This window comes from Salvia miltiorrhiza, chromosome 1, assembly GCF_028751815.1.
Source record: "Salvia miltiorrhiza cultivar Shanhuang (shh) chromosome 1, IMPLAD_Smil_shh, whole genome shotgun sequence".
NCBI classification, from domain to species: domain Eukaryota; kingdom Viridiplantae; phylum Streptophyta; class Magnoliopsida; order Lamiales; family Lamiaceae; genus Salvia; species Salvia miltiorrhiza.
Window position 1 is genome coordinate 63,698,086 of NC_080387.1, and position 25,166 is coordinate 63,723,251.

The following is a 25,166-nucleotide window of genomic DNA, read 5'->3' on the forward strand; positions in this document are numbered from 1 at the left end:
ACATCAATTAATTACTCCAAATCCTTCTAAACTGTCTATATGTATTTACACCATCAATTTTATTTTAATTTAAAGCATGAAATTTTAGACGATTTAAATTATAAGTGTGGAAAAATGAAGCGCAATTGAAATGGTCCAAAAGATTTAAAGAGAGAGGATTATTGATATTCTGAAAAATATTAATTAGAAGAAGAGTCAAACAAGAAATGAGTTGTTCATTCAGTTACGCAAAGAGATACGCAAATGTCTTCCTCGTGACCATCTCTTCTCATTTTGATATCATCTTCCATAACAGTTTTCTTTTCTGCGTCATAATTTTGCCTTTTCTCCTACTACATTTATTTCCTCTCAACAAACCCATTTATGTACATACGTGTGTGTAAGCGTGTGCGATTTATAGCTTCATTTTAATTTATTAAATTTGATTGTATTAATTGATCGATGTTGGTGTGTTTGCAACATTATTACGTGTTTAGAAGATAAAATGTGTGCTTGGACCCGTATATATATCTCGATTTGTTCATTCATTGTTATTCATCAATATATGTTGATATGCACACATTCATTTATAGTGAAGTTCAATCTATATATACTATACGATTTAATTTTTAACAATTAAGTAGGCACATGAAACTATTATTGAAAAGTTACATGAGTCTCATTATAACTTATTATTGTCCAGTAACAAAATATACCCCAACAATTGAAAACTTATATGAATTTCAGTATAATTTATTGTCCAACAATATACTCCCTCTATTTTTAAATAAGTGTCATATTATTCAACAATATACTCCCTCTATCAAACAAAAAAAAGGGGTTATGTCGAACACTTTCAGTCCAAATGACTTGTAATTGACTAATCAGATAATTCGATATATAGGTTTGATCTGAAAAAATACGAGCCCAATATATTTAGCCTGGAAATCAAGTAAGTTGACCTTTATGATCAAATTTTTATTCATTACTTGATTTTTAAATGTTAATACATATAATTTTTTTTTTCAAATGCTTGTGAAATATGCATTGGTCTTCATTTTCCAACATTCAATGTTAAATAGTTTGACATTAAGAAAAAGATAACCATTGAAAATTTATTTATTAATTAATACTTATTTAAGTTGATTTTCAGTGATGAAATGACATTAAAACATATTTTATATGTTAGTGATGGAATTTGAACTTTAAATTTTAATATTAATATAATAAAGTCTACACCGTTTAAATGTATAAAAATTTCTTGCTCGAATAACCTTAACCAAATAGCTTGAGAACCTAATAATTTTGGCCCGATAATTAAACATTCCACCAACACATGATTTGAATTGATCACATCTTATTTTTTAAGTGTGGCTTACATTTTATATATATAGGTTAAAAAAAAGCCTGTAAGATACGGCTTAAAGAATATAAAACTTTGATTGAAGTAAAATATCAGATTGCGCACACATTTCGTTGAAAATAATTGACTAAACCAAGAGAGAGCATGATTAAAAATAAAAAAGAACCAAAAAGTAATTAATTACTAATATTCAAGTACCAGATTCTAAAAATGACTGCGACAAGCGATTTCTAGTAATTTCCACTAATGCCATAAACTACCACTAGACTAAGGGATCGGCCGAAATCAAAGAATCCTATGTAGTTTACACAACTAATAAAATAGATAAAAATGTGACAACCTAATTTTAAACTACAGAAAGCATAATCCAACATCAGTAAGATTACAAATATACTAATTTTAGATATGAGTTCGTATTGATATATAGATCTTAACTCATCAATCTAACACAAGCTTTTAAGTCAAATTTATTGAAACAAATGATCTATTGAAAGACATTTAATAATTTTAATTGGTGCTTCAATTTTACCACTTGAGCTAAACTTGTTTGCTTATATATCACCGATTTTTATTAAAGTTGAACTTTTTTGTCATGGTCCGAAATAATTTATATATTGTGATAGTAAAATAAATAAGTGTGTCTTGTTTTCATAATTATTGATATATATATATATATATATATATATATATATATATATATATAATTACCTATGATAGGAAAATAAATAAATAAGTGTGTCTTGTATTCATAATTATTGATATGTTCACACCTTTTCAATTTTACAAAAATATTTGCTTTCTCAACTGATCATCACTCTCTCTATATAGAGAGCGATAAAATGTAAACACACTCCTAATGTATACAAGTCACAATCTTTGGTATGCCACAATGTGATTTAATTTTGAGGTTAGGATTGCAACTATTGTCGTTTGTCAGGGGTCCGCTAAATGGGCGCAGGATATTAAAGTCATTGGTATGACACCGTGCAATTTGAGGTTATGAATATTATGATCATATGTGTTATTCTCTCTGTTCACAAAAAGTATGACACTTTTGCCATTTTGGGTGTCCACCAAAAGTACGACACTTTCCTTTCTCTGAACATGGACTCACATCTTTTTCCTTATCTTTTATCATTGAAAATATCATTTATTTAAAAAAAAACACTCTCAATTCAATTCCAATCACTCATTTCAAAAAATAATGGGACCCTTTATCCACCACATAAAAATCACCACCAATTTTATTAGAACATGTGCCCACCAAAAGTGCTATACTTTTGATGGACAGAGGGAGTATTATTTTATTAATTTGGATAATTGTTGCATGAAGTCTTATATTGAGTATACTTTGTATGCTCATCTCATATTTAACATTGTCAGATTTTTAAGATTGTAGGTGTGTGGAAGATCGAATGATGGAATAAATTATTTTATGAAAATGATATTTTTGCATTACTATGTCATTAGTAGTACAATATTTTAAATAAAAATTTCTTTATAATTTTTTCATTAAATATTTATTTATAAACATAATTTTTCGCACGAATATTTACTTAAATTTTAATTAGGATGTTACATTTCTCTTGTGCATCTGTGCGGGGTACCTTATATATCTAGGCTATTCTAAAATTAGATATCACAGATTCACAATTATCTAACTAATCTAAATTAAATACTCCATTCGTCCTACCTTCATAGTTCATTATTTATTTTTTAGATGTCCCACAATATAGTCCACTTTCTAAATTAAATTAGCATTAAATTTCTTTTTTTATTAAATTAATTTTATTTGAATATAGTCAAACATAGAATAAATAAGGGTAAAATTAAATAATTACATATATTTTATATTTTTAAGTATTATTTAAAATTAAATATTACTCCATTTATTACATTTTTTTAATATGTGTGAAAAAGTGAAATGAAATATGGAGGTGCGACGGAGGAAGTAACTTTAGATTTGAAAGTATCGAGTTAGGTAAACAAACGGCGCGGGATTATAACTTTTCTAAAAACAATAGAGAAAAACTGAACCTTTACATTCATTTAAATTTATTCTTTTGAAAAATTAATAAACCAAACGTGATGGATGCATTGAATATGATAAACAGTAATAGGTAGAGGATTAAAGACATCACACAATAGTAGAGGATTAAAGACATCAGTGATATTTAGGACAAAAGTAATTAGGAAAAGGAGGGGCCTAATTGTGTGCTCAAAAAGCTAAAACAATAATGCAGCAGTTTTAAACAAACAACGGATGCCTTCTCTTTTTGAATCGTTTGAATAAAATTTTCCTCGTTTCAAAAGAAAAAATCTTTTCTAAAAAGAGTTTGAGAAAAGAGACGAACAGATTCTGTTTTTCCTTCTCAAAAACCGTGATCGAGATAGAGAAAAAGAAAACTAATTGTATAATATAATATTTAGAAAATTAAAAAAGAAAAAAAGAAAAAAAAAGAGCAGTTACACACCCCGAGTCCAACAGTGTGTTGAATGGGGTTTCCCACCATCACCACCCACACGAGCGGTTCTCGATTTGCATGCACACACGCACCACACACACACACACGCACATATAGATACAATCACTATATATATACGGAGAGAGATAGAGGAGAGAGGGAGGGGTACAAGATTTGGATGGTTGCGGAGGCTTCGAGTTTTTATGTGTGTCTAGTTTGCTACTGGTCTCAAAGAGAAAATATTTCTGTGTGAGTTTTCATGTTTCTTTCTTCATCTTCAACCTCACTGTGGTTTGTTTTCTGCGTTTGTTTGTTTTTCTCTTCTCTCTCTCTCCCATCGTTTTGTCGTACCATTTCTCATTTTCTCGCAGCCCCAGGAAACATTTCTCTCTCTATCTCAATTTCTCCCATCTCCGCATTCTTAACTTCTCCTTTCACATCCAAGTACCAATTTTTCTAGGGTTTTCAGTCTCACACACACAAAAAATGAATCTACAGAACCTGATAAACAGTTGCGGCAGTACAAGGAAAGCACCAAGCTCGATGCAGGATTTGACGTTTCTACCCCCGCACCTCCCTAGTGCTCCATCAATGGAGCAGAAGATCAACCTCAGAAATCCATGGCAAATCGACGAAGCGAAGAAGCTGAAAAGCGAAGGTCACGAATTCGAAGAAATCGGGAGAAAATCGAAGCTTTGCGCGAGAGGCCATTGGAGGCCACACGAGGACGCTAGGCTGAAAGAGCTGGTCGCTCAATTCGGCCCCCAAAACTGGAATCTCATCGCTGAGAAACTCGAGGGTAGATCAGGTAACAAAAACACTAGTTGCAAAACTGCATAACCAGTTCTGAAACAAGGAAATTTTGAGTTGATGATATTTGGGCGTAGGGAAAAGTTGCAGATTGAGATGGTTCAACCAGTTGGATCCTCGAATCAACCGAAGGGCTTTCAGCGAGGAGGAAGAGGAGAGGCTGCTGGCAGCGCACACAATGTATGGGAACAAATGGGCGATGATTGCAAGATTGTTTCCTGGCAGAACAGACAACGCAGTGAAGAACCATTGGCATGTGATCATGGCCAGGAAACACAGGGAACACAACAGTGTTTACAGAAGGAGGAAGCCCTCTTTCCCAAATCTGCAAATCCCTAATGCATGCAGTGATCAGTCCACTGTTGACGAATCAGCTGCCTCCACCTGCACCGATCTCTCCCTCACCCCTTCCTCTGCAAAACACCCTCATTTCCTCACAAGGTTCAGCCCTGTCCACCACATGCTCAATCTTCAAAATGGTATGTTTAGGTTTAAAATTTCTTTGTTCTTACTTTTAGTTTTTGTTGTTAAAAAGTTTTCATCTTTGTTTGATCTGGGGGTGCAGGGGTGAATCAGATATGTGCGAATGTGGATCATCAATCGGATTCCAACTCTGAAGTTTCTGCATCTGAATCAGTAGCCAACAATAGGGCCAATCTCTATGGTTGTGGGGAAGATGAGAAAGGGAAATTTGAGAAGGGAAACATGGCATTCATTGATTTCCTTGGAGTGGGGGCCACTTGAAGAGAGGGAGACAGAGAGAGGGGCTGTTTTTCTTTTTCTTTTTTCGTTTTTTGGGGGGCTAAATTTATTATTTCTTTTTTTGGAGGGCTAGTTAGGATCCTAGTTTTTATTGCAGACAGAGTGCATTGAAAATTAGCAGGGGAGAAAAGGAGCAAAAACTAATGAAACAAGAGTGGTCATGTCATGGGAGTCTACTTAGACCTGGAAAACTGCTAAAAAATGTGGAGAAATTATTGCACCTCTGTTTAGTTGCAAGGCAAAATAGAGAAAGCAACAAAAAAAAAAAATGAAGTGGGATTTGCAGCAGGTAAAAAAAGATGAGGTCCGTTCAGTCTCTGTACGTATTGTAAATCCCATAAATGGTAAAAAAAGGGAAGAATTTTTACTGCAGTAAAGTCATTGTATGAGCCACTGTTTTTCTGATCTGCAAAACTTCTTGTTTGTGAGGCTAAATACAAAATGTGTTGTTAGAGCTGCAAGCAAAAGGGGTCTCTTGATTTGCAGTTGTACCATTTTTTGTGTGTGTTTTACTGAGGCTGAGTTGGTCAGTGAATCAGCCCATATTTCATGACTTTTCAATTTTGTGTCTGCTGGCGTTTGGTATGCTTTGTTGACTGCGACTATGGGAATATATGGCTTTAATCCATCTTTTCTGGGTGGTTTGTTGAATATTTTTGTCCTTTCTTTGTATATATCTTGGTGGGGTGGTGGGGGTGGGGTAAACCACCTGAACCATTAATTAATGATTGGTTGTTTTCATTTGTTTTATGGGGGTGAAGTTGGAAGATTGATGCTTTTACAAATTATTGTTGATATCAATACAACTAATTATTTGTAATAGTAAAATGAGTGTCACCTTGAATTGGGACATTTGAATTGAGGGAGAAAATTTTGAAACAATCTTAATAGCAGTTAAGAAGTATGAATGTTAATTGAGTTGGGTCATAAATTCGTTGTTGAAATTGAAACCTCTCTTCTAGATATGTTTGATGCTCTCTCTGTCTCTGTTATAGTACTATTACTTAGTAACTGAAGGTCCACCTCCGTCAACATTTATTTAAGAGCATTGGCAACGCCTTACACGATAGCACCTACTCGTGTAAGGTGTTGCTCGTGTAAGGCGTTAAAATGCAGCCTTACACGAGGGCTACACGATAGATCGTGTATGCCCGATAGCGTTATTTTTCCGGCGCGTGTTTTACACGCGCCCTCCCTATTTTAAAAAATATATATATTGAAGTTCGATTTTTGAAATTTGAAGACAGCTTTGATTGTCTCGGTTTGCGTGCCTTTTTTTGACCGTTTGAATTTATTTATTTATCTAGGATTTTAATTTATGTAATTTTAATTATGTTTTAAATTTTTTATGTAATTTTTAGGTTTTTTATTTTAATGGAATTTTAATTATTAATAAAATGTGTTATTTAAATTTGCGCAATTAAATTTAAGTGAAAATCATAAAAATCAAAACTAAAAAAATCATGGATGCTCTAAAGCTTAATACCCCATTTTTCCTTTCATACATTTATCGTCATAAATTAACTTTATTTTCAAATCTGTATAAGGTTCATTTATTTCGATATAATATTATCACTTTGGTATTGAATAATCTACATCTATCTAAGAGCATCCACACCCAAGAGTCAAGGGCTCTTAAGTGGTTTCCACTCTTATAAAGATCCTCCTTCAGATTTGGGCTTTTACAAATTGGAATCTCTAATTTTATTTTTATTTTCTCAATTTAAATGCATTTATAGATTACAATAAATACAATAATAAATTTTAAAAACAAAATAATTATAAACTTTTAAATTCAACTATTACAATACCAAAAGAAAATTTCAATAAATAGTACCCGTCCCAAGCACCCCCCCAATCACACAACGTTTTGCGGCTCCCGCTCGCTCCGCAAACCGTGTTGCTGATGTTCTAAACTTCTAATAATCAAATATGAATAATAACATGGGGACTCATTTAATTAAAATCTATGCGTAATTAATACTTGGATATAAATAATAACATGGAGATTAATTTAACTTCCACAACATAGAGACAGTAATTAAACTATGAATATAAATCAATTGAGCTAATTTATGAACTACTTTATTGGCCGATCTATACATATATCTAGACTTTTTTCGGTTGCAAAAGTGATTCTATGGTTAATTACGTAAATATTGATTTTAGCATCCAAATAATATTTTTTATGGTTAATTTCCTAAAAGCTCACAAAATTTAGTTTTTTTGTTACAACCCCACTACTCAACTTGTAGGACCCCCATCTCTACACGGACGGTTGTTTTTAATCCAAAATTGCTGACATGAAAGTTAGATGAGATTGAGGCTTATTACAAGACACCTATAAACCCAAGCATCTCGTTGGATTCTTAAACTAATACGAGGATTATGAGACATAATTTGACGTCGTTAGTGTGTGTTGTCTGCCAATTACGCGAGTTAGCAATTTGCTTAGGCTAAACAGTAATTTAACTGGGTTGTAACTGGCCCACATTTTTAACTCAGAAATTTGGTTTTCTTATTTTATTGGGCTTCTACTATTGGGTCGGCCCAATACCGAACCTGACTTCAAGACCCATTTCTGTAAATGATTCACGATACACGTGGAACTAGTATTGTGCTCAATTGATGTACAAGAATGCCTTTCTTTTGTTTATTATATAAAAGACCTGTTAATTCAATTATCATATGGAAAAAAGTCAAATCATAATATAAAAAATAAAATTTGTTCTAAATTTTGGAATATCCATCTATACAATTATTACAATATTAAGAGTAGAATCATGAAAAAGGAAGAATTTGTCACAACATTTAGTTTCAGATGTGTACGTAGATCTTTTGTTTGTATATTATGGGGGCTATGTTTATGTATAAAAAACAAGATGTCAATTAATTGCAAATGAAATTTCACTATTAACTAAGTTATAACTGATGTGTTCCTATAAAGTTGAACTTATGCGATCCTTTTATTTTAACCAGATAAAAAAAATAAAAGACACATAGTGTCAGTTGCTTTAGATTGGTTATGATTGTCGGTGTATAAAGCCAAATTAGACTTTGGGAATCTTTCGTTTGAATTCCGAACACGGTAGAACCTCATTTTATTAATTCTTTTAATTTAGACCGAAATAAATGCAATATATATATAATAGGTGGGATCAATATCCATAATGTTTAAATTTTTGTTTAGTCATGAATTGATATACACAACTCATATAAATGACGATATTGCACCAGCAAATATATAAATAACGTGTCAGATCGAATAGGTAAAGTACTTTTGATTGAGATTTGAGATCAGTATATTCCATTATGTTTTTAATTAGTTATATTTAATTAGAGAGTTACTGGCAACAGCACGTTTTTTTTTTTTTTTTGAATTAACTGGCAACAGTACGTTAGATTATGTATATATATGCATTTATTTGGCATTTTTACAATGAGCGGGAAAAGAAGATCCTCTGATTGATTTATAATGTTCAGTAAACAACTGTTTTATTTTTAATTATATAAAAAATAGAAAAGGATAAAAAGTTTATACGCGGTGGTGTATTAATTAATTAATTGAATAGTGAAACAAGAATGTAACATTATGATAAAGACGATGAGCTACTCTTAAAAAAATAAAAGGAGGTGTTGAGCACCAAGAACAGCTCCTTTCACAGTATATCTCAATATATTAATTGCAATTCTTTTTTCTTTATTTTTTCTAGGGTTAGATGTTATATATAAAAAGGATTTATATATAATCTTTATCTACTTTGTGTCGTTAATATACATTTAGTTCGAATTTACCAATTTTAAACTTTCAATTGACAAACTAATTCTTATTTGAAATTAATGTAAATTTGGTTCACTAACGCTTGTGGCGATCCTAACCAACTTTAAGCAATACAAATACTGCACACCGCATTCATTTTCTGTATGCCAATTCTGGTCTGACAGTATTTTATTGTATTTTTGTCCAACAATTATTAATATTTTATTATATTAATGTAACAGGATAAACTGAATTAGCTAGTTATCTAAAATTGTTCTTTGACTTACAAGAATATATATGGAGGATGGACTTCAAAATAAACGGTTTCAACTCACTGCGCGCAGCAATCCATTTTTATGATTTGAAATCTACAACTCAAATTTAAACTATTTTTAAGTGAAAACAATTACTATAAATTTTAAAATCCATATTTTATACCATTAATGATTTGAAATATTTCACTTGACTCCTCAAATTTAATCGATATGCTCGTTACGCAAATAGAAACTAAACCTCATACCATTTGAGGCAACTGATAGAATCACGTTATTATATTCTTTAGTTATTATTAAAGAGATCTGAACTTTCAACAAGATAAAATAAAATAAAAAAATACATGTGTGCGTTAAATTTTAATTAGTCGTCTACGATGGTTCGGTAGAACTCCACTCTCAAAATGAAAAACTAGAATAGTGTACCGTAATCAATAATTTCTCTTTATAATTAAAAATTATGTCATTCTTTCCATGATAAAGTACCATTATTGTGTAGATAGCGTTTATTAATTAGCCTATTCCAAAGTTTTCATATCACAGTATACTTGTTCTTGAAATTGAGAATTGATCCATTTTATTAGCAGAATTTGTAGTACATCTGGATTTGAATAATCAAGCGCAAAAGTAAGTAATTTCTACAAAAACAAGTGTAGATAACCCCAAAAATAAACAAAGACAAAAATTCTGGATCATATTACAAAAACGAGACAATGAAGATACTATTATTATGCTAAAAAAAAGGAGAGAATATTGCTCAATTTTTACTTTCCGCGAAGATCGAAGCTCTGAAACTCAAGAATGTCTTGGAACCTGAAATAAATTTGACAGAAAATTTTAATGAACTTTTCACACTTTCATCAGAATTAGCATTATTTACAAAGTGACAAATCAGTTCAAATAAGAAAATTTCTATTGGGCAGAAAATGAGATAATTAAAAACAAAGCCAGATGGATTAAGGATCGGAATTGCTAAACGTTTTAATTACCAACAGCACATCATAAAATATACTCCATATTCAAGTACGAAAACATACATTTGCAAGTTATTTTAAGATGTGTAAGTATTATTTAAAAGAGAAAAACGGAAAGTGATTTCTGATTTGGGTGACGGTGATGATGGAATTCAGTGCACATTCACATGAGAAAAACTGTAAGTTATGGCTGACGAAACCTTCTGGACTCAATTCTCGATGCATTAAAAAAAATATTTGGAATGAATTGAGGGTTTTATACAATGAATGCACAGAAATAAAAAAAAAAAAGAAAAAGAAAAAAGAGGGAAAATACCAGAAAATAGCTTTCACCATGCTGCAGCAGAAATCCATGCTCATTCGCCTCAACTGCTACTCCCGACGAATGAATCAACAAATAATCCTCTCCAAACATCGCTTTCATGTCCACCGGCCCCCTCCCCACCTCCGTCGCTACTCCATTTATGAATACCGTTATCACCCCTACACACGCACATATTGAAACATACATTTCCCAAACAAGAAAAAAAAATTGATTTTTAGGGTTTGAGGATTACTAACCGGATTGGTAATGCAAATTGGGGCTGTCTTGCAACCCGAAACCCGAGCCGTGCTGGAGCTCCTGTAGCCCGCCTTGCTGCCCCGGAAACGAGAACATACCGCCAGCATTCGCAGAGTCAAGCCCGATGGACGACGAGGAGCCCGGCCCGTTGCTGATCGGGTAGCTACACAGCGCCGCCGGATTATAATACGCGCCGGCTATGGAATTCCCGTTGTGAATTGCGCGAGGCTGCGGCTGGACGTCCCCGGCGGCGCCGAGGCTGGCCTGGATTTGGCGCTGGCGGCGGCGCGAGCGCGAGCGTCGGTTCTGGAACCAGTAGAAGACGTTGGCGTCGCCGACGGAGCCGAACTTCTCGAGCAGCTTCCGGATTCGGACGGTTTCGTCCTTGGGCGGGTTCACCATCCCGCTGTTGAAGATGGACTCCAGGATCAGAATCTGCTCCGGCTTCGGCGTCCACCTCGACCGCACAGGCTCGGCTCGCTGATCGCCGTCGCCCGAGCCGCGCGGCCCGGTTTCTGCTTCGTGATCTTCCATCCTCGCGTTAATACTAGCTCGGAGTTTTAATCAATGGATAAAAATTAATTAAAAAAATATTAATCCGAGGGGGAACGGAGTATGGATTAGTCACTAGTCTACATCAATGGTTACATGGAGTATTTAAAGGGCGAGTAAAGGAACGAATGTCAGATGCATGAAATGACGATTTTGCCCTCCCACCGCGGCTTTTTTTATGACGACATTTTTCAGCTTTGGTTAATTAAACATATATATGTAGTGTTATTAACTAAACACAGAAGTTAGAACCTCGGATTTTCCGTTTTGGTTTGAGATGAAGCCGATAATTTAGGCACTTTAACTAACACGTTGTTAAAACTGTCTCATATTCAGTACGAGGTTCATACTATCCGTGTACTTGTCTTTCTTTGTCTCATCAAATCTCTTAACTATCCATCCAATTTTAAGTTTATTTAAATACCATATTATAAGAATTAAAGAGCAAACTGTATAATACGAAATCAAAATGGCATAGAATTTCTTTGCTGCTTCTTGATTCCAATGCTTTGTCCCATAATTTTATTCCTTCGATGACTATATATATATATATTCATGAATTCACTTTCTAACTAATATTCCTAATAAAATCATTAGAATATAATGAATTTTAGTTAAAATCTATTACTAAAAATTAAAGTTTAATTTAAAATTTTATATTATAATTGAAAACAATCACTCACAATAATACCCTAAAGATGGGTGGCTTATTTAGTTTGAGTAATAAGCACGATTGATAAAACAATTCAATTTAATTAAGTGTTTGATTTGTAGTGATGGATAACTCGAACTGCACTCTAATAATCATTTCATTTAGTGATTATTTATCGCCCAAAGAAAAATGGCTCATTTAATCATCATTCAGTCCTATCAATCTTATCCACCAAATCAAACGCCATTAATTAATTATAATAAATCCTAATTCATATTTGTAGAATTAAAATAGATAAAAAAAAACAGAGAGAGAGATAATGAAAATTGAATTATTCGCCTCACTGTTTCACCGCTTGAATATGTATATCTCAAAAAACATATATATAAGAATAGTACTGAATATTTGTGGTTGAGATTTGAGTTCCAGCATACCTTACTATATATATTTTCATATTACATTGTCAAATAATATTAATTTGCTGAATGGCCAATGAGGCCTAACTCAAGTGGCAAAATTAAGATACCCAAAAACTCTTCTTTGTGAGAGGTTTTGGATTCAATCTCGCTTGTGGACGGATAATTTTTGTACTTTTGTGTGGGTACTGGTCCCGCCTGCGTACGGGTAGATAGTTTATAATTTTTCCATTTTTGTGTGGATAGTGGTGCCGCCTGCGTACTGATAAGTAGTTTTTTCATTTTTATATGATGTAAAGGTTCTGTCTGTGTGTGAATTGCTTATTTTATTAAATATTTTTGTAATTAAAAAAAAATATCAATTTGCCGAATGATGTATGGAGGGAATTCATCATATATGCGTGAGAAAAGAAAAGAGAAAGAATCCCTAATGAATAAATAAATAGTGTCATGTGCAATCTTTTCGATATACACCAGCTGGCCGCAAACATTGAAGTCTTATGTTTTATCTCTTAATCCACGATTGGACAGTGCTCACTAAATTGTAAATGACAAAAACCCGTATCGTTATATAAAACCATTCTAATACTTCTCTACGAGGTGTATTCAATTAAGAATTTAAAAGATTTTAATAGTTTTTTTATAATTTATAGATTCTGCTAATTTTATGAATTATCTTAATTTTACGTAGAGTTTAATAGATTATATTAGATTAATTTATCTTTATTTTCACAGATTTTATAAGTTCATCGAAAAAAACTGACTTCAAATGACTCGAGATGTATTCATATCGGGAATCATTAAATTATTTTTCCATTAAAAAAATTAAATATTTCTTAATGAAATTAACTATTTAAATTAAACATCATATTTAATTTACAATCTCTCTTTGTCGTCCTCTATGATTTTTAATTACCGTATTCACTGGTTTATCATCAACAAAAACAAAGATTATACACATATTAACATAATGGCACAAAGCATTAAGCAAAGTAAATTTGACTAAAGAATGACCGCATAGTACAAGGAATGATCATACCTTTTCTACAAGTGGGTTCACTTTGTTCGATTATCAAACCTCGCAAAAATTGTTAAGATTTCTTAATATTAAATGACTCGAGATGTATTCATATAATATAAATGAAAAAAAGAATACCCAAAAGAAAATTATGCAAGCAATCAAAATTTTAAAGTTTAGCAGATGATTAGAACCCACTGTAGAGACTCCACCAGAGAATGACAAATGAGTTTGGAGAGATGCATAATATGTCAAAATCTCTTACGGAGAGGTGAGATTTCTGGAGGGGTTAACTATTTATACTAGGGTTTAAGAATCTTATAAAGTCCATGACATATTAGAATCCTATACAAATTTTTAATATCATTAGATTTTGATGGATATTTAAGAGTTATAATTGAATACCAACATATTTTTAAGGACTTTTTAAAATCTGAATTGAATATTTATAGACTTTTGAAATACAAAAAAATCTTTTAAATTCTGAATTAAATACACCCCTAAATAAAGATAGTTACCAAATTTATTCTTCGGCCTGTAATAATATTAGGGTTACTTTATCTGACCTTCCTAGTAAGATATAGGTCGACTTTTTAATCATAAAATAATTTTTTGGTTAAATAATGACAAAAATTATGTAAACTTTGCCACGTTCGTTTATTCTTCTCTATGCTGACCTTAACCAAAAGGCTATCCCACTTTTTAACCTCTTTTATCTCCCACAAGTCATAACAGTATTCTACAGTATGTTTGCCGGTGCACTTAACTTAGAACAGATATATATTGTTAATTATAATAGTATATTATTTGTCAATATGTACATGTACATTATTCTTGGGCAACTCTACATAACCAAAAATTCATTGCCCTTGCTGAATTAGTACACACACGACGATATCTTTTGCAAATATATATACACTTAGTATGATATATTTTGAGGTAGTTTCCAAGCATCTATATATATGCATGTCTTGATTCGTTATGTCAAGTATTATATATTAGTGTAAATTAAGTTTGACAGTGAGAAATTACAAGGGCAGAATAGTAATTTCCGGGGAGATATAGGGTTTGGGCGTGCCAATGCATGGGGAAACAAAAGACACTAGTATAAAAAGGGAGCAAAAATCCAAAGGATCTGTGCACATACTTTTAGTGGCGTCTGAATACACTCATTAAAAATATTAAACCATCACACAACACAGGCTCTCCAAGGTTGGCTTAAACGTCGAACGCTTTTCCAAACTCAATATTTTATTCATCAATTGAATCAGATCACTCTCAATAATTAATAATCCAAACATGGAACCAACTTTAGTTTTTCCTCAATTCCGCCTTGTTTAAAAACTATAATTATGCATTTCTTCCACATTTTTGTTTAATTTGCTTCTCGGGAACTTGCCAATTGGTTGTTGCCTTTCATCTTATCAAAAAATTCTTGCACTTTCGAATGTCATTCACATTACGCCTGCCTTTCATTATCAACACTTTAATTTTATTCATATATCATCAGCACTTCAGCATCGATTGTTAATTTCTTCTTTCAAATAAATTAAATTAAAAAACCGTGTGTTTGGTGATTATTTTTAAGAGGGTCCACTTAGTTAGAACCACAAAAGTGTTGGGGCCGATTATAATTAGTTTAATTACCATTTCTTTTTCTATTAACTTATAAGTGATTTTTATAGTAATAAAAATTTTTTTTATCAGAAATAAGGTGTATATAAAATCGAAAAGGTACCAGGAGTACCGTGATAGAAGCAAGAGAACAAGAGTATCAAGAGTATCAACTCAAGTTCAAAAGGCACCCAAAACCAGCACAAAAAAACCTACGAGAAAGCTGCCAAGAACCAGTTCCTAAAATCCGAGGTAGAACTCGACATCTTGTACGTCATCTTCCATCCCCAAAGTCTCGATTTTATCTCTGCAAACAGCTTCTCTCCATTCCACTTGCCTTGATTGAATTTGCATTCATTTCTCTCTTTCCATAAAACCCAAGTCGTGCAAATCCAAACACCACGCAGGAAACGCTGATCCTCCTTTTTCCCCAGATTTGTGAAGGCATTGTAGTGATCTTTCACCTTACGGTGCAGCACAGTCTGCTGACCAAGCCAAAGGATCTTTTTCCAGAGGTCATCCGAATTTTGACAAGCAAAGAAAGTGTGTTCGATCGATTCTTCCTTTAACTTACACCACACACACAAAGCCTCGGAGTTTTGAATTGGAACTTGTCGTTTCAGAAGATTATCACATGTAGGAAGTCTTCCTTTGAATTGGAACCTGTCGTTTATAGTAATATAATTAGATAAGCAATCCGCATGCAGACGAGACCATTATCCACACAAAACTAGAAAAATTAGTTGGAAGCAGACCAGATTAAACTCAACTTTAACATTTGAGATATGCCTCACTGTCATAATTTAGGTTAATTAATTTTTTGAACCGTTCCTCCATTGATCCTGTAGTGGAATAAATAAAGAATATTTAGTATTGAAAACCAAGAATCTTCGTCGAAATCAAGATTCATTCTCCCAAGCACATCATATGATGACCGAATCTTATACTATTTGCATACTTTGGGTGTGTGATTTTATTTTATTTACTTTTCCCAGTCAAGCAGCTTTAAATTCTTCCAGAGTAACTTTCTTTTCAGATTTGATCATCTAATAAAATATTCGTGGTTATATAGCTGTAACGAAGTTGCTCCAGTTCTGTACTTTTCTCTCTTTTTAACTCGTTGATTAATTTGGTGAATAAATTGAATTTGCATCAAGTTAAACATTTATTCATCATATTTTAAAGATGAACTCAGAAATAGTCTAAAGGTAGGTATGATAATAAGTTATCTTTTACCAAAGTATTATACTAATTTTTTAATTATACTTATTTTGAATTATTATACTATCTATTTAGAGGTTATAAAAATCCACTTACCGATCATATAGTATTTATTTGGAATTATAAAATGAAGTATGAAAAATAGTACTTCAAAAAACTAATAAAAACAATAATCTTCTGAAAAATCATTAATTTAATTCTTTTGCTATAAAAATAGAGACCAGAGGGTGGTACTTTTGACGATTTTGAGATTGACGTGTGGTGGGCCAAAAAAGCCCAAATATATGGTTTTCCATCCATGTGGCATTAATAATTAATATTTCAATTTCTTTAGCTGTTTCATTATAATGTCTTAATTTATAAAAGGAAATAAATAAAGATTTTAATTGTATTAAAGGGAATATGTGGTTTCCTTCCATTTTCTGATTAAAGAATTTTAGTTTTCGGTTTCCTAGTTAAACAAGTGAGGTCTGATCATCACTAGGGTTGAGCATCGATTCAAAACCGAACCGAACCGAACCAATTTGGACAAACGGAAACCGAACCGACCTTGGGTGCGGACGGACCGAACCGAACCGACAACCAGAAATTCTCAAACCGAACCGAACCAGAAATGATCGGTTCGGTCGGTTTTATGCTCAGCCCTAATCATCACGTACCACCACTTTAAGCCCTAAACACAAAACAATACTACTATTTGGACAAAATTTGTTCGGATAAAATATGATTAAATACTTTATAAAATAAATTTATTTAAAAATTTTGGTTCAAAATAAAATAGAATTTAGCTAGTTTTATTATTTTCTTTATATTGTAATTTTTTATAATTTTTTAATAACCTTTTTAATTATTATTATTTTTAAAGTACACAAACTACAAATAAAATAAAAAAAATTGTTAAAAAATTACGAAAAAAACTACAATATGGAGAAAACAATAAAACTAATTAAATTCTTTTAAACTTGAATCAAAATTTATAAATAAATTAATTTTTTTAAAAATTTAACCTTATTTTTATCCGACCAAATTTTGTCCAAATAGCACTACTAATTTCTTAATTTACGCACCCTAATCTTTTGAGTTTTGAGACATTATTAATGGATCAATGAAAAATCCGCCACATTCGAACACACATTTAAGGCTCGAATTGATATTAAAAAATGTAATTAATAGTTGTGTAACAAACAGTTGAGGTAATCTTTTCCTTCTCTAGGTTTACCACATGGGATCCTCCGTCTCAAAATATAGTGTGTGCCTCTATGTACGACTCTTATTATGTTATAATTTTTAATTATTTTTTATTCAATTTTAATTTGTTTTGCTTTAAAATAAAATAAAGATAATTAACAAGGGTTCGATCATCCAATTAGAGTTTATAATTATTTTTTATATTTATTTGAATTAATAATAGATTATTTGGGTTCATTAATTCAAAGTCAGAGTATATAATTTTTTAAATTTCAATTTTTTAATGATAAATATTTATTAGAGTTTATAATATAATAATAATTTTTATTTTTATAAAAATAATTATAAAATAAAGAAATTAAGAGTGGTACACACTACTTTATGAGAGAGAGGATCCCATCTGCTAGGTTTACTCAAGTTTGACACCTAATTAAACTTGTCGAGCCGAGTTCCAAACTACATACCGATTTTATTTTTTAGGTGTGATATTGTATAAATGAGTTGAATAATGGTTACTGTGCCGCTTCCAACTAGCCATGAAGTTTACATTTTTATTTTTTTGATGGAAGAAAAATAGGACAGAAACTGAAAGCAAGAAAAATTATTAAACTGATGTGTAGAGCTAGGTGGTCGGCCTTGGTTAGGAAGAGAGCGCACGTTATTTCTCGAACGTATAAACGAGCAACACGCTTTGCGAAGTCCAAAACTGGTTTAGCAAATTTGACCCCAACACTTCAACCAGTATGTTTGGTCGGTGCTTATTTTAAATCAAATAAGATCTGAATCTCACTATTTCTTTTTCTCACCACCATTTTCTTTTGTAAGTTTCCTCTTTTGACAACTTTACTAGGTTGTCTAGGTCGTTGGATTTTGCAATTAATGGAAAACTTGTCCGTTAAAATTGTGGAATGAATTCATCATATCTTCCTACTCTTTTCCTCATGTATCTATTTTGGAGATTTGTTACTTTATGCATGGCCCATCTCCTCCAAAACTGGCATTTCAAACAAATTTATAAACCACTTAACATGGGGCGTTGGGGCTACAATCGTAGGCCCAATTTTTTCAAGAGTATTATAATACTAATATTTTGCGTCCTCGCAAAAAAAAATCCCCCAAACTACATCGAATTCTTATAATACATTATATTCAACTTATAATATCAGCATTTTAAATCATGGACCTCTTTTGACACTCAGCCTAGCTCTTAATTTTAGTTGGGTGACTATATATAGCAATGCATCAGCCCACAAACATATTGTTAGAATGTGTTAGCTATCATATATATATGAAATAGAAAACTCACGTTGGATCCTTACGCACTCGATGCATGTTTCGGCTCACTTTAAATACTTATATATGTATGTAATTAATCAACTTTATTTCGTATAATTTTTTCGCTAATATCCGTACTCTACTTCTTTTCTTTTATTTTTTTTCCCAAAAGGCCGGCTGTAATATAATCGATGCAAATTGTTTCAAACTATTTTATTCATCAACCTAAATGGATACTAGCTACATCCGTATCATATACATAGGCTGATTGAAATTTCCGCAAGTATTAAAAAAATTATTGAAAATGAAAATATATAAGTAATCTTGCTAATATATCTATATTTATTATTTAATGATGAATTAAAATTGAAGTAAATTAAAGAATTAAATAGAAATATAATAGTAAATGAGTAAACAAAATATTACTTTTCTAGAGAAATAAACTTATATAAATGGGACATACGAATTAAAGGAAAATAAGCCTATATATACGAGACGAAGAAAGTATAATTTATCAAACTTATGTAAGGTTAATGGGCCATATATAGTACTTTATATCAAACTTAGTTGCGGATAATGATCCCATATATAGCACTAATTTAATGAATGACCAAGTCGATTTTGATAAAAATAGTAAGACTAATTAATTCTTTATTTACTTAAATAAATTAGAATTTTAAAATATTCTAATGCTTTTTATTATTAATTTCTATCATTTAAATTAGTTTTGATTGATTCATATTTTATTAAAAGGCGAGGTTGAAAAAAATCACAAATCCCAATTAATTTAATAATAAAAATACTTAATCGTACATCTTATGAATCATAAAAGGTAAACTTCTCCTTAATTCATACTATTACATCAAGTATAACATATAGCGCTAGGCATTACATAATAAACACAACACATATATCTGAAACCCAAAGAAATACTATTAATTTAATCGTCATCAATCAATGAAATAATGAAATAAATCTCAAATTCGGAGGCCTCGTTTAGGATTAAAAGCCCTGCAGTTCTTCCTTATCTCCCCGGCTTTCCCAACCAGAACTTGAGTCTTGCTGAGCTTGATCATGGCGCTGGCGAAACTCCGGTGAAACGCGGGGCCATTGGAGGCGAAGCCCGAAACAATGGGGCCGGTGGACCTATCCCGGGCCAGCTCCTGATCAATCTGCAGTATCCCCCTCTTGAACACCGTCTGATTGTAGAACTGATTATCCATCGCAAACGAGCTCCCCTGATCCAGGAAAACTGGCGGATCCTTGCTCGTTCCGCAGATTTTCCGCAGGCGGGCCGCCAAGCCCGGGTCCATGCTCGGGTCGGGCTTTCCGGAGCCCTGGAAATTGGCGAGGCGCTCCTGGAAGAAGCTACAATGCGCCACACCTACGGTGTGTGCGCCCAAGAGTGTCACCATTTCGGATAGGGTTAGGCCTTTGGCTCGGAAGGTGGCGAAGGCCTGCGCCACCGACTCTTGTGGGCCCGGGAGGTCGACCTCGTTCATGTCGGATACGAGGCCGTCGCGGCGGCCCGTGGGGACGTCGTACCTGGGGCCGTCGGCGAGGGCCACGGCGTCGCGGGTGGCGAGGGTGATTATGTCCGCGCAGGAGACGATGGAGGGGCAGATGGCCTCCACCGCCCTCTTGGCTTCGTCGATGAGGTCGTAGCCGCGGACGGTCAGGTTCGGGAACGCGTCCTTCTCGGCGGAATGGGATTTCTTGTCGTCTATCAGTATTGATGCATCGCACCCCTGATTTAACCCATTTTAAACTCATTACTTTTCATAATTAATCATTCACTCATTGCAGAAACTATCCATATTCTAATTCACTTTAATAAATACTCCATTTGTCCCATTACAAATGTCTTATTCTTTTTTTTTTTTTACAATATATTTTTCTTTCTATACCTTATATTTAAACAATTTTTACCAACTTACTTTATCTACTTTCTATACATTTCTTAATTTATGTGCCCAAAAATAATATGATATTTGTAATGGGACGGAGGGAATAATAAATTAATAAATATAATTTTTATTTATCTAAACTAATTCCTAATACTATTCATATCAGTTTTATTGCCTTAATGGTGTATAACATTTGAGTTTGCATGAAGAGGCGCAACATTTTGTCGGAAGTTTTAGGGTTAACGTTATATTGTGTTGTTGAAGCTAAGCAATTGAATAATTACTTGGTGTTGTAAAATACTCCACAGATAATTAACCCTTCTCAATCACATACTAGACATTTCAAATTTAATAAATTAGTGATGTAATTAAATTAAGCTGTAGATACATCGGTTCAAACAAAACTTTTTATCTATAGCTAGCGCTCTCCATGCATTAATTTCATCGCAAATATTCAATCTGGCAATATACGAACCAAGATGAAAGAATTAAGCCAAACTTTAAACCAAAAGGATAATATTAAACTTAATTAATAGGGGCATTTACTTTGCATGATCAGAGTATTTTCATTCTTAAGATTAAGATTGTTCTATTAATGTTAATCCTAAAACATAAACGCCTTATTAATGTAGTAGTAATAATAGCTGAAAATTAAGGCGACATACCCGAACAAAGCAATCGTGGAAATGCATTCTAAGCAATGCAGCTGTAATAGAACGATCTCTGTTAAAACGTTGTTGTACAATTCCTTGTATTAACAATTCAGCCTTGGAACAACTAGGAGTGTAAAACCCTACTTTCAACTGAGCAGAAGCAAGCCCTACAATGCTGCAACAAACTACAAAAACAATTACTACTTTCTCCATTTCTCAGAAGACTGTGATCTAACGGTGATGGAGAAGTATAATTTTGTGATGATATATTTATAGCCGCGATCGACTTCTTTTAATTTTGTGTTTGAGGGTGGCACATAGTTGGCGACGTGCCAAAGTCAAAGGAAATATCGCAAGGAGACGGTTTTGGAGTACGCGTTTATACGTTTCAAACAGTATATTACTATTATATTTGCAATTGGTTTATCTTCAACTAACTCATCAAATCTGGATATCTTGTTTTTAACGACCAATCATTTTTTTCGATGATATGATTGTCGTCGATTGCACATAATTTTTTTAATCTAAGATAAACCGGATTTGTCTACATATTTTTTCAGTAATGAGTCTTTGACTTGGCTATATATATATAAATAATATGAATTTATTAATTTGAAAATACATAGAAAAGGAGATGAGTGTGTATTTGACATATGGAGATCTTCAATTAATAGTGTAATTAATATTAATTTAGTGGAAATTTCATATTTCCTCTCCGGATCGAAACAAGAAATGGAGATTAATTAATTATTGATATGCGATCTCATTAGGTGTGGAGATGATTGTTGTATATGATATTAGTGAGGTTATATATATATATATATATATATATATATATATATATATATATATATATATATATATATATATATATATATATAGGGTGCGGTTATAGTGAGAACCACAATTATCGTGAGAACATAAGAACCAATAAAATTACTGCATCTGCTATACAAATTAATGCATCCGCTATTAAATTTAATGCATCCGAAAAAAATAACTTTTTTGCTCCCTTCAGGATTCGAACCCAGCACCTGCATCCATCCACCAAGATGATGCATCCACCGTAGATCTTGATGATCGAATGGTTTAAAATGGTTCTCTGTTCTAATTTTATTTAGTGGTTCTTATTTGAACCTCTCCCTATATATATATATATATATATATATATATATATATATATATGGAGAGGTTCAAGAAAGAACCATAAATGAAAAAAGAACGGAGAACCATTTTCAGCCATTCGATCATCAAGATCTACGGTGGATGCATCATCTTGTTGGATGAATATAGAACCTGGATTCGAATCCTGAAGGGAGCATTTTCTTTTAATTTTTTTAGTGCATTAATTTTAACAGCGAATGCATTAATTTTTACAGTGAATACATTAGATTTTATGGTTCTCCCGTTCTCACAAATAATGTTGTTCTCTGTAGAACCATATACACATACGGTAGCAATATATATGGTGTGTATTTGCTTCAGTGGTACATATTGCACAAATAAATAAGTCGCACAAACGGCGGATTAGTAAATGGTTATTGGAGTTATGTTTCTTGTGGAGAAAAGATATATTCTACATTTAAATAAATCAAAATTATTACGAGGCAAAAGAGCATATATTCTTTTAATTTATGTAACATTTTCCACGGGACTTTCAAAAGTGAATATCGTACTATCAAGGGATATTTACTTTTAAGGATAAGTCTTGGTAATTACAAATAATAAGACTTATAATATACTGATTGATTGAAATTAACTTTAGGATATTCAAAGGCCCTTAATATTTTTTATATCATATTTAAGCTAGTTTTGCTTGATTCATGTATTATTGAAAGGATGAAATTGAAATTTAAAATTAATTATTTATATCATTTAAGCTAGTTTTGCTTAATTTATATTTCATTCAAAAGACGAGATTGAAATTACGAATTTTCCTATATAGCTAGAGAAAAATTAATCATAAAGTTATAAAATCGTGATAGATTTAAGACCTCTTTGTTAAAAGGTTATTGCTAAATATAATATATGATCTGATTTTTTTTTTTAACTCATGCTAAAGTATAACTTAAAAGTTACATTAAAAAAATGTCATAGAGTAAATAATAAAAGTGGTAGCGTGACCTCCGAAAACATAAATTTGGAAGGTTAGACCATGTAAGCCATTGAAATCTTTCTAGGCCAACCCTTTTTTTAATTAAAATGGGGTCTAGTATCATGATCCACTAAAATTCAAACAGTCCTTAACTCGGCCCAAATAAAAATTGGACTCTTATTTGAAAATTATTAAAAGAAATTGAAAGGATATTTCTAGTTTTCAAATAAACAATGAGAAATTCTATGCATACACGTGTCAATTATTTTTTTCACTATAGCCGCATTAATGATTGAACTAAAAATATACTCCACTGTTTTTCATTTTCAAACCTTGCTACTCCGCCTACTTTCTAACTTGAAAAAAAAAAGAGAGAAAAAGAAAAAAAGAAAAAGAAGCCCCAATTTGTAATGTTGGTGTCAAAAAATGTGAAGTAATAGACATACAATTAAAACTACAGAAGAAATTAAAAGCACTTAGAAATTTATAATAATAGAATGGCATCAAATTTTATTACCAAAATCACGACTACATCCATTCCAAATTCCACATGAAATTAGGCATTTTCATTTAAGAACGATGTGGTGGAGGAGGATCGTGACGCGGATTGGGCCCAACAGGGGGATAATCAGCAATTGTCGCCAAATCCAATTCTTCATTAGATTCCCTTCTAACATCATCATCCATCTCCTACCCCAAAAAAAAAAACCCTTCAGATTTTAGTTATCAGAAGTTAATAGCTGTTAATTCCACCAAAATGTTAAAAATAGAAGAAAATAAGATATGAACCTGAGAGTGGTTTTGCATGGCTACATCTTCATGGTTTAGATTTGGTATGCGAAGTGCAGAGGTTGAGAGAATTTGAGAGCACAGTAAAATAGCTACAAGAGTAGAGAGACAGATTATTTGGGTTGTTTTCATTGTGAAAATATATGGAGAGAAAACAAATGTTTGGGCAATACATATATATATACATAATATAATAGGGGAGGGAGAGAGAGAGAGAGACGTCATCAGTCACTTAACTCGTAACGCTCCATCAGTAGTGTGAAAGGAAAGGATTAATCCTTATCTGCATTTCTCGACATAGCTATGTTGATTGTTGACCTTGTACAGATCAGTTTAATTTGACAAAGAAAGTTTGTGTCAAGAAAGTAATTTCTCAACGCATCACAACAAAATTACGGATGAATATAATTATTAGAACAATCAATGCATTAGTTGTCCGAAATGCTTGCTGTCACGTGCATTTAAAATATTACCACAATATCTCTAAAATATATATATATATATATATATATATATATATATATTACCACAATAAATAAAAAATTTATCAAAATAGATGATAGTAATCACATAAAGCTAGCAATATAGATAATGAAATACAGAATTTCTGGTATTGCCTTGATTAGGCTCGCATACGTCATTGGACCTAGACGTTTGTAAAGTGTTGTAAATAGAATTTTCTACTTTTGAAATAATTAGTAATAGCTGTTTCCAATATAATTTTCTATATGTATTGAAAGGAAAAAAACACCATAACTTCATATACCCATACAATGTACAACAATGTAAGGAAAGATAATTAAATTCTGATATACTCCCTCCAATCTTTAAATAAGTAT

General features: G+C 32.2%; 3 protein-coding genes and 1 long non-coding RNA gene across 5 annotated transcripts; 1 reads left to right on the forward strand and 3 right to left on the reverse strand.

The window, feature by feature from the left end:
- Nucleotides 1-3,802: 3,802 nt before the first annotated feature.
- Nucleotides 3,803-5,840, forward strand: LOC131004222 (transcription factor CSA-like). 2 transcript variants are annotated; one of them, XM_057930871.1, is made up of 4 exons: nt 3,803-4,056; nt 4,306-4,615; nt 4,695-5,096; nt 5,183-5,840. In XM_057930871.1, exons 2-4 carry the CDS (start codon nt 4,351-4,353, stop codon nt 5,359-5,361), a joined length of 846 nt encoding a protein of 281 aa, XP_057786854.1. In that variant the 5' UTR covers nt 3,803-4,056; nt 4,306-4,350; the 3' UTR covers nt 5,362-5,840. The 2 variants fall into 2 exon arrangements, with proteins under 2 accessions (XP_057786854.1, XP_057786845.1); XM_057930862.1 differs by having other exon boundaries at nt 3,816-4,615.
- Nucleotides 5,841-9,971: 4,131 nt separating this feature from the next.
- LOC131004236 (WUSCHEL-related homeobox 11-like) lies at nt 9,972-11,583 on the reverse strand. Its single transcript, XM_057930883.1, has 3 exons — nt 10,947-11,583; nt 10,702-10,868; nt 9,972-10,224 (listed from the first exon to the last, which is right to left on the reverse strand). The coding sequence occupies exons 1-3, from the start codon at nt 11,479-11,481 to the stop codon at nt 10,207-10,209; spliced, it is 720 nt and encodes a 239-aa protein (XP_057786866.1). The 5' UTR covers nt 11,482-11,583; the 3' UTR covers nt 9,972-10,206.
- Nucleotides 11,584-19,702: 8,119 nt separating this feature from the next.
- LOC131004247 (peroxidase 44-like) lies at nt 19,703-21,872 on the reverse strand. Its single transcript, XM_057930891.1, has 2 exons — nt 21,456-21,872; nt 19,703-20,631 (listed from the first exon to the last, which is right to left on the reverse strand). The coding sequence occupies exons 1-2, from the start codon at nt 21,654-21,656 to the stop codon at nt 19,861-19,863; spliced, it is 972 nt and encodes a 323-aa protein (XP_057786874.1). The 5' UTR covers nt 21,657-21,872; the 3' UTR covers nt 19,703-19,860.
- Nucleotides 21,873-24,021: 2,149 nt separating this feature from the next.
- Nucleotides 24,022-24,764, reverse strand: LOC131004258 (uncharacterized). Its single transcript, XR_009094940.1, has 2 exons — nt 24,328-24,764; nt 24,022-24,228 (listed from the first exon to the last, which is right to left on the reverse strand). It is a non-coding gene; the product is annotated as an uncharacterized LOC131004258 (long non-coding RNA).
- Nucleotides 24,765-25,166: the final 402 nt, after the last annotated feature.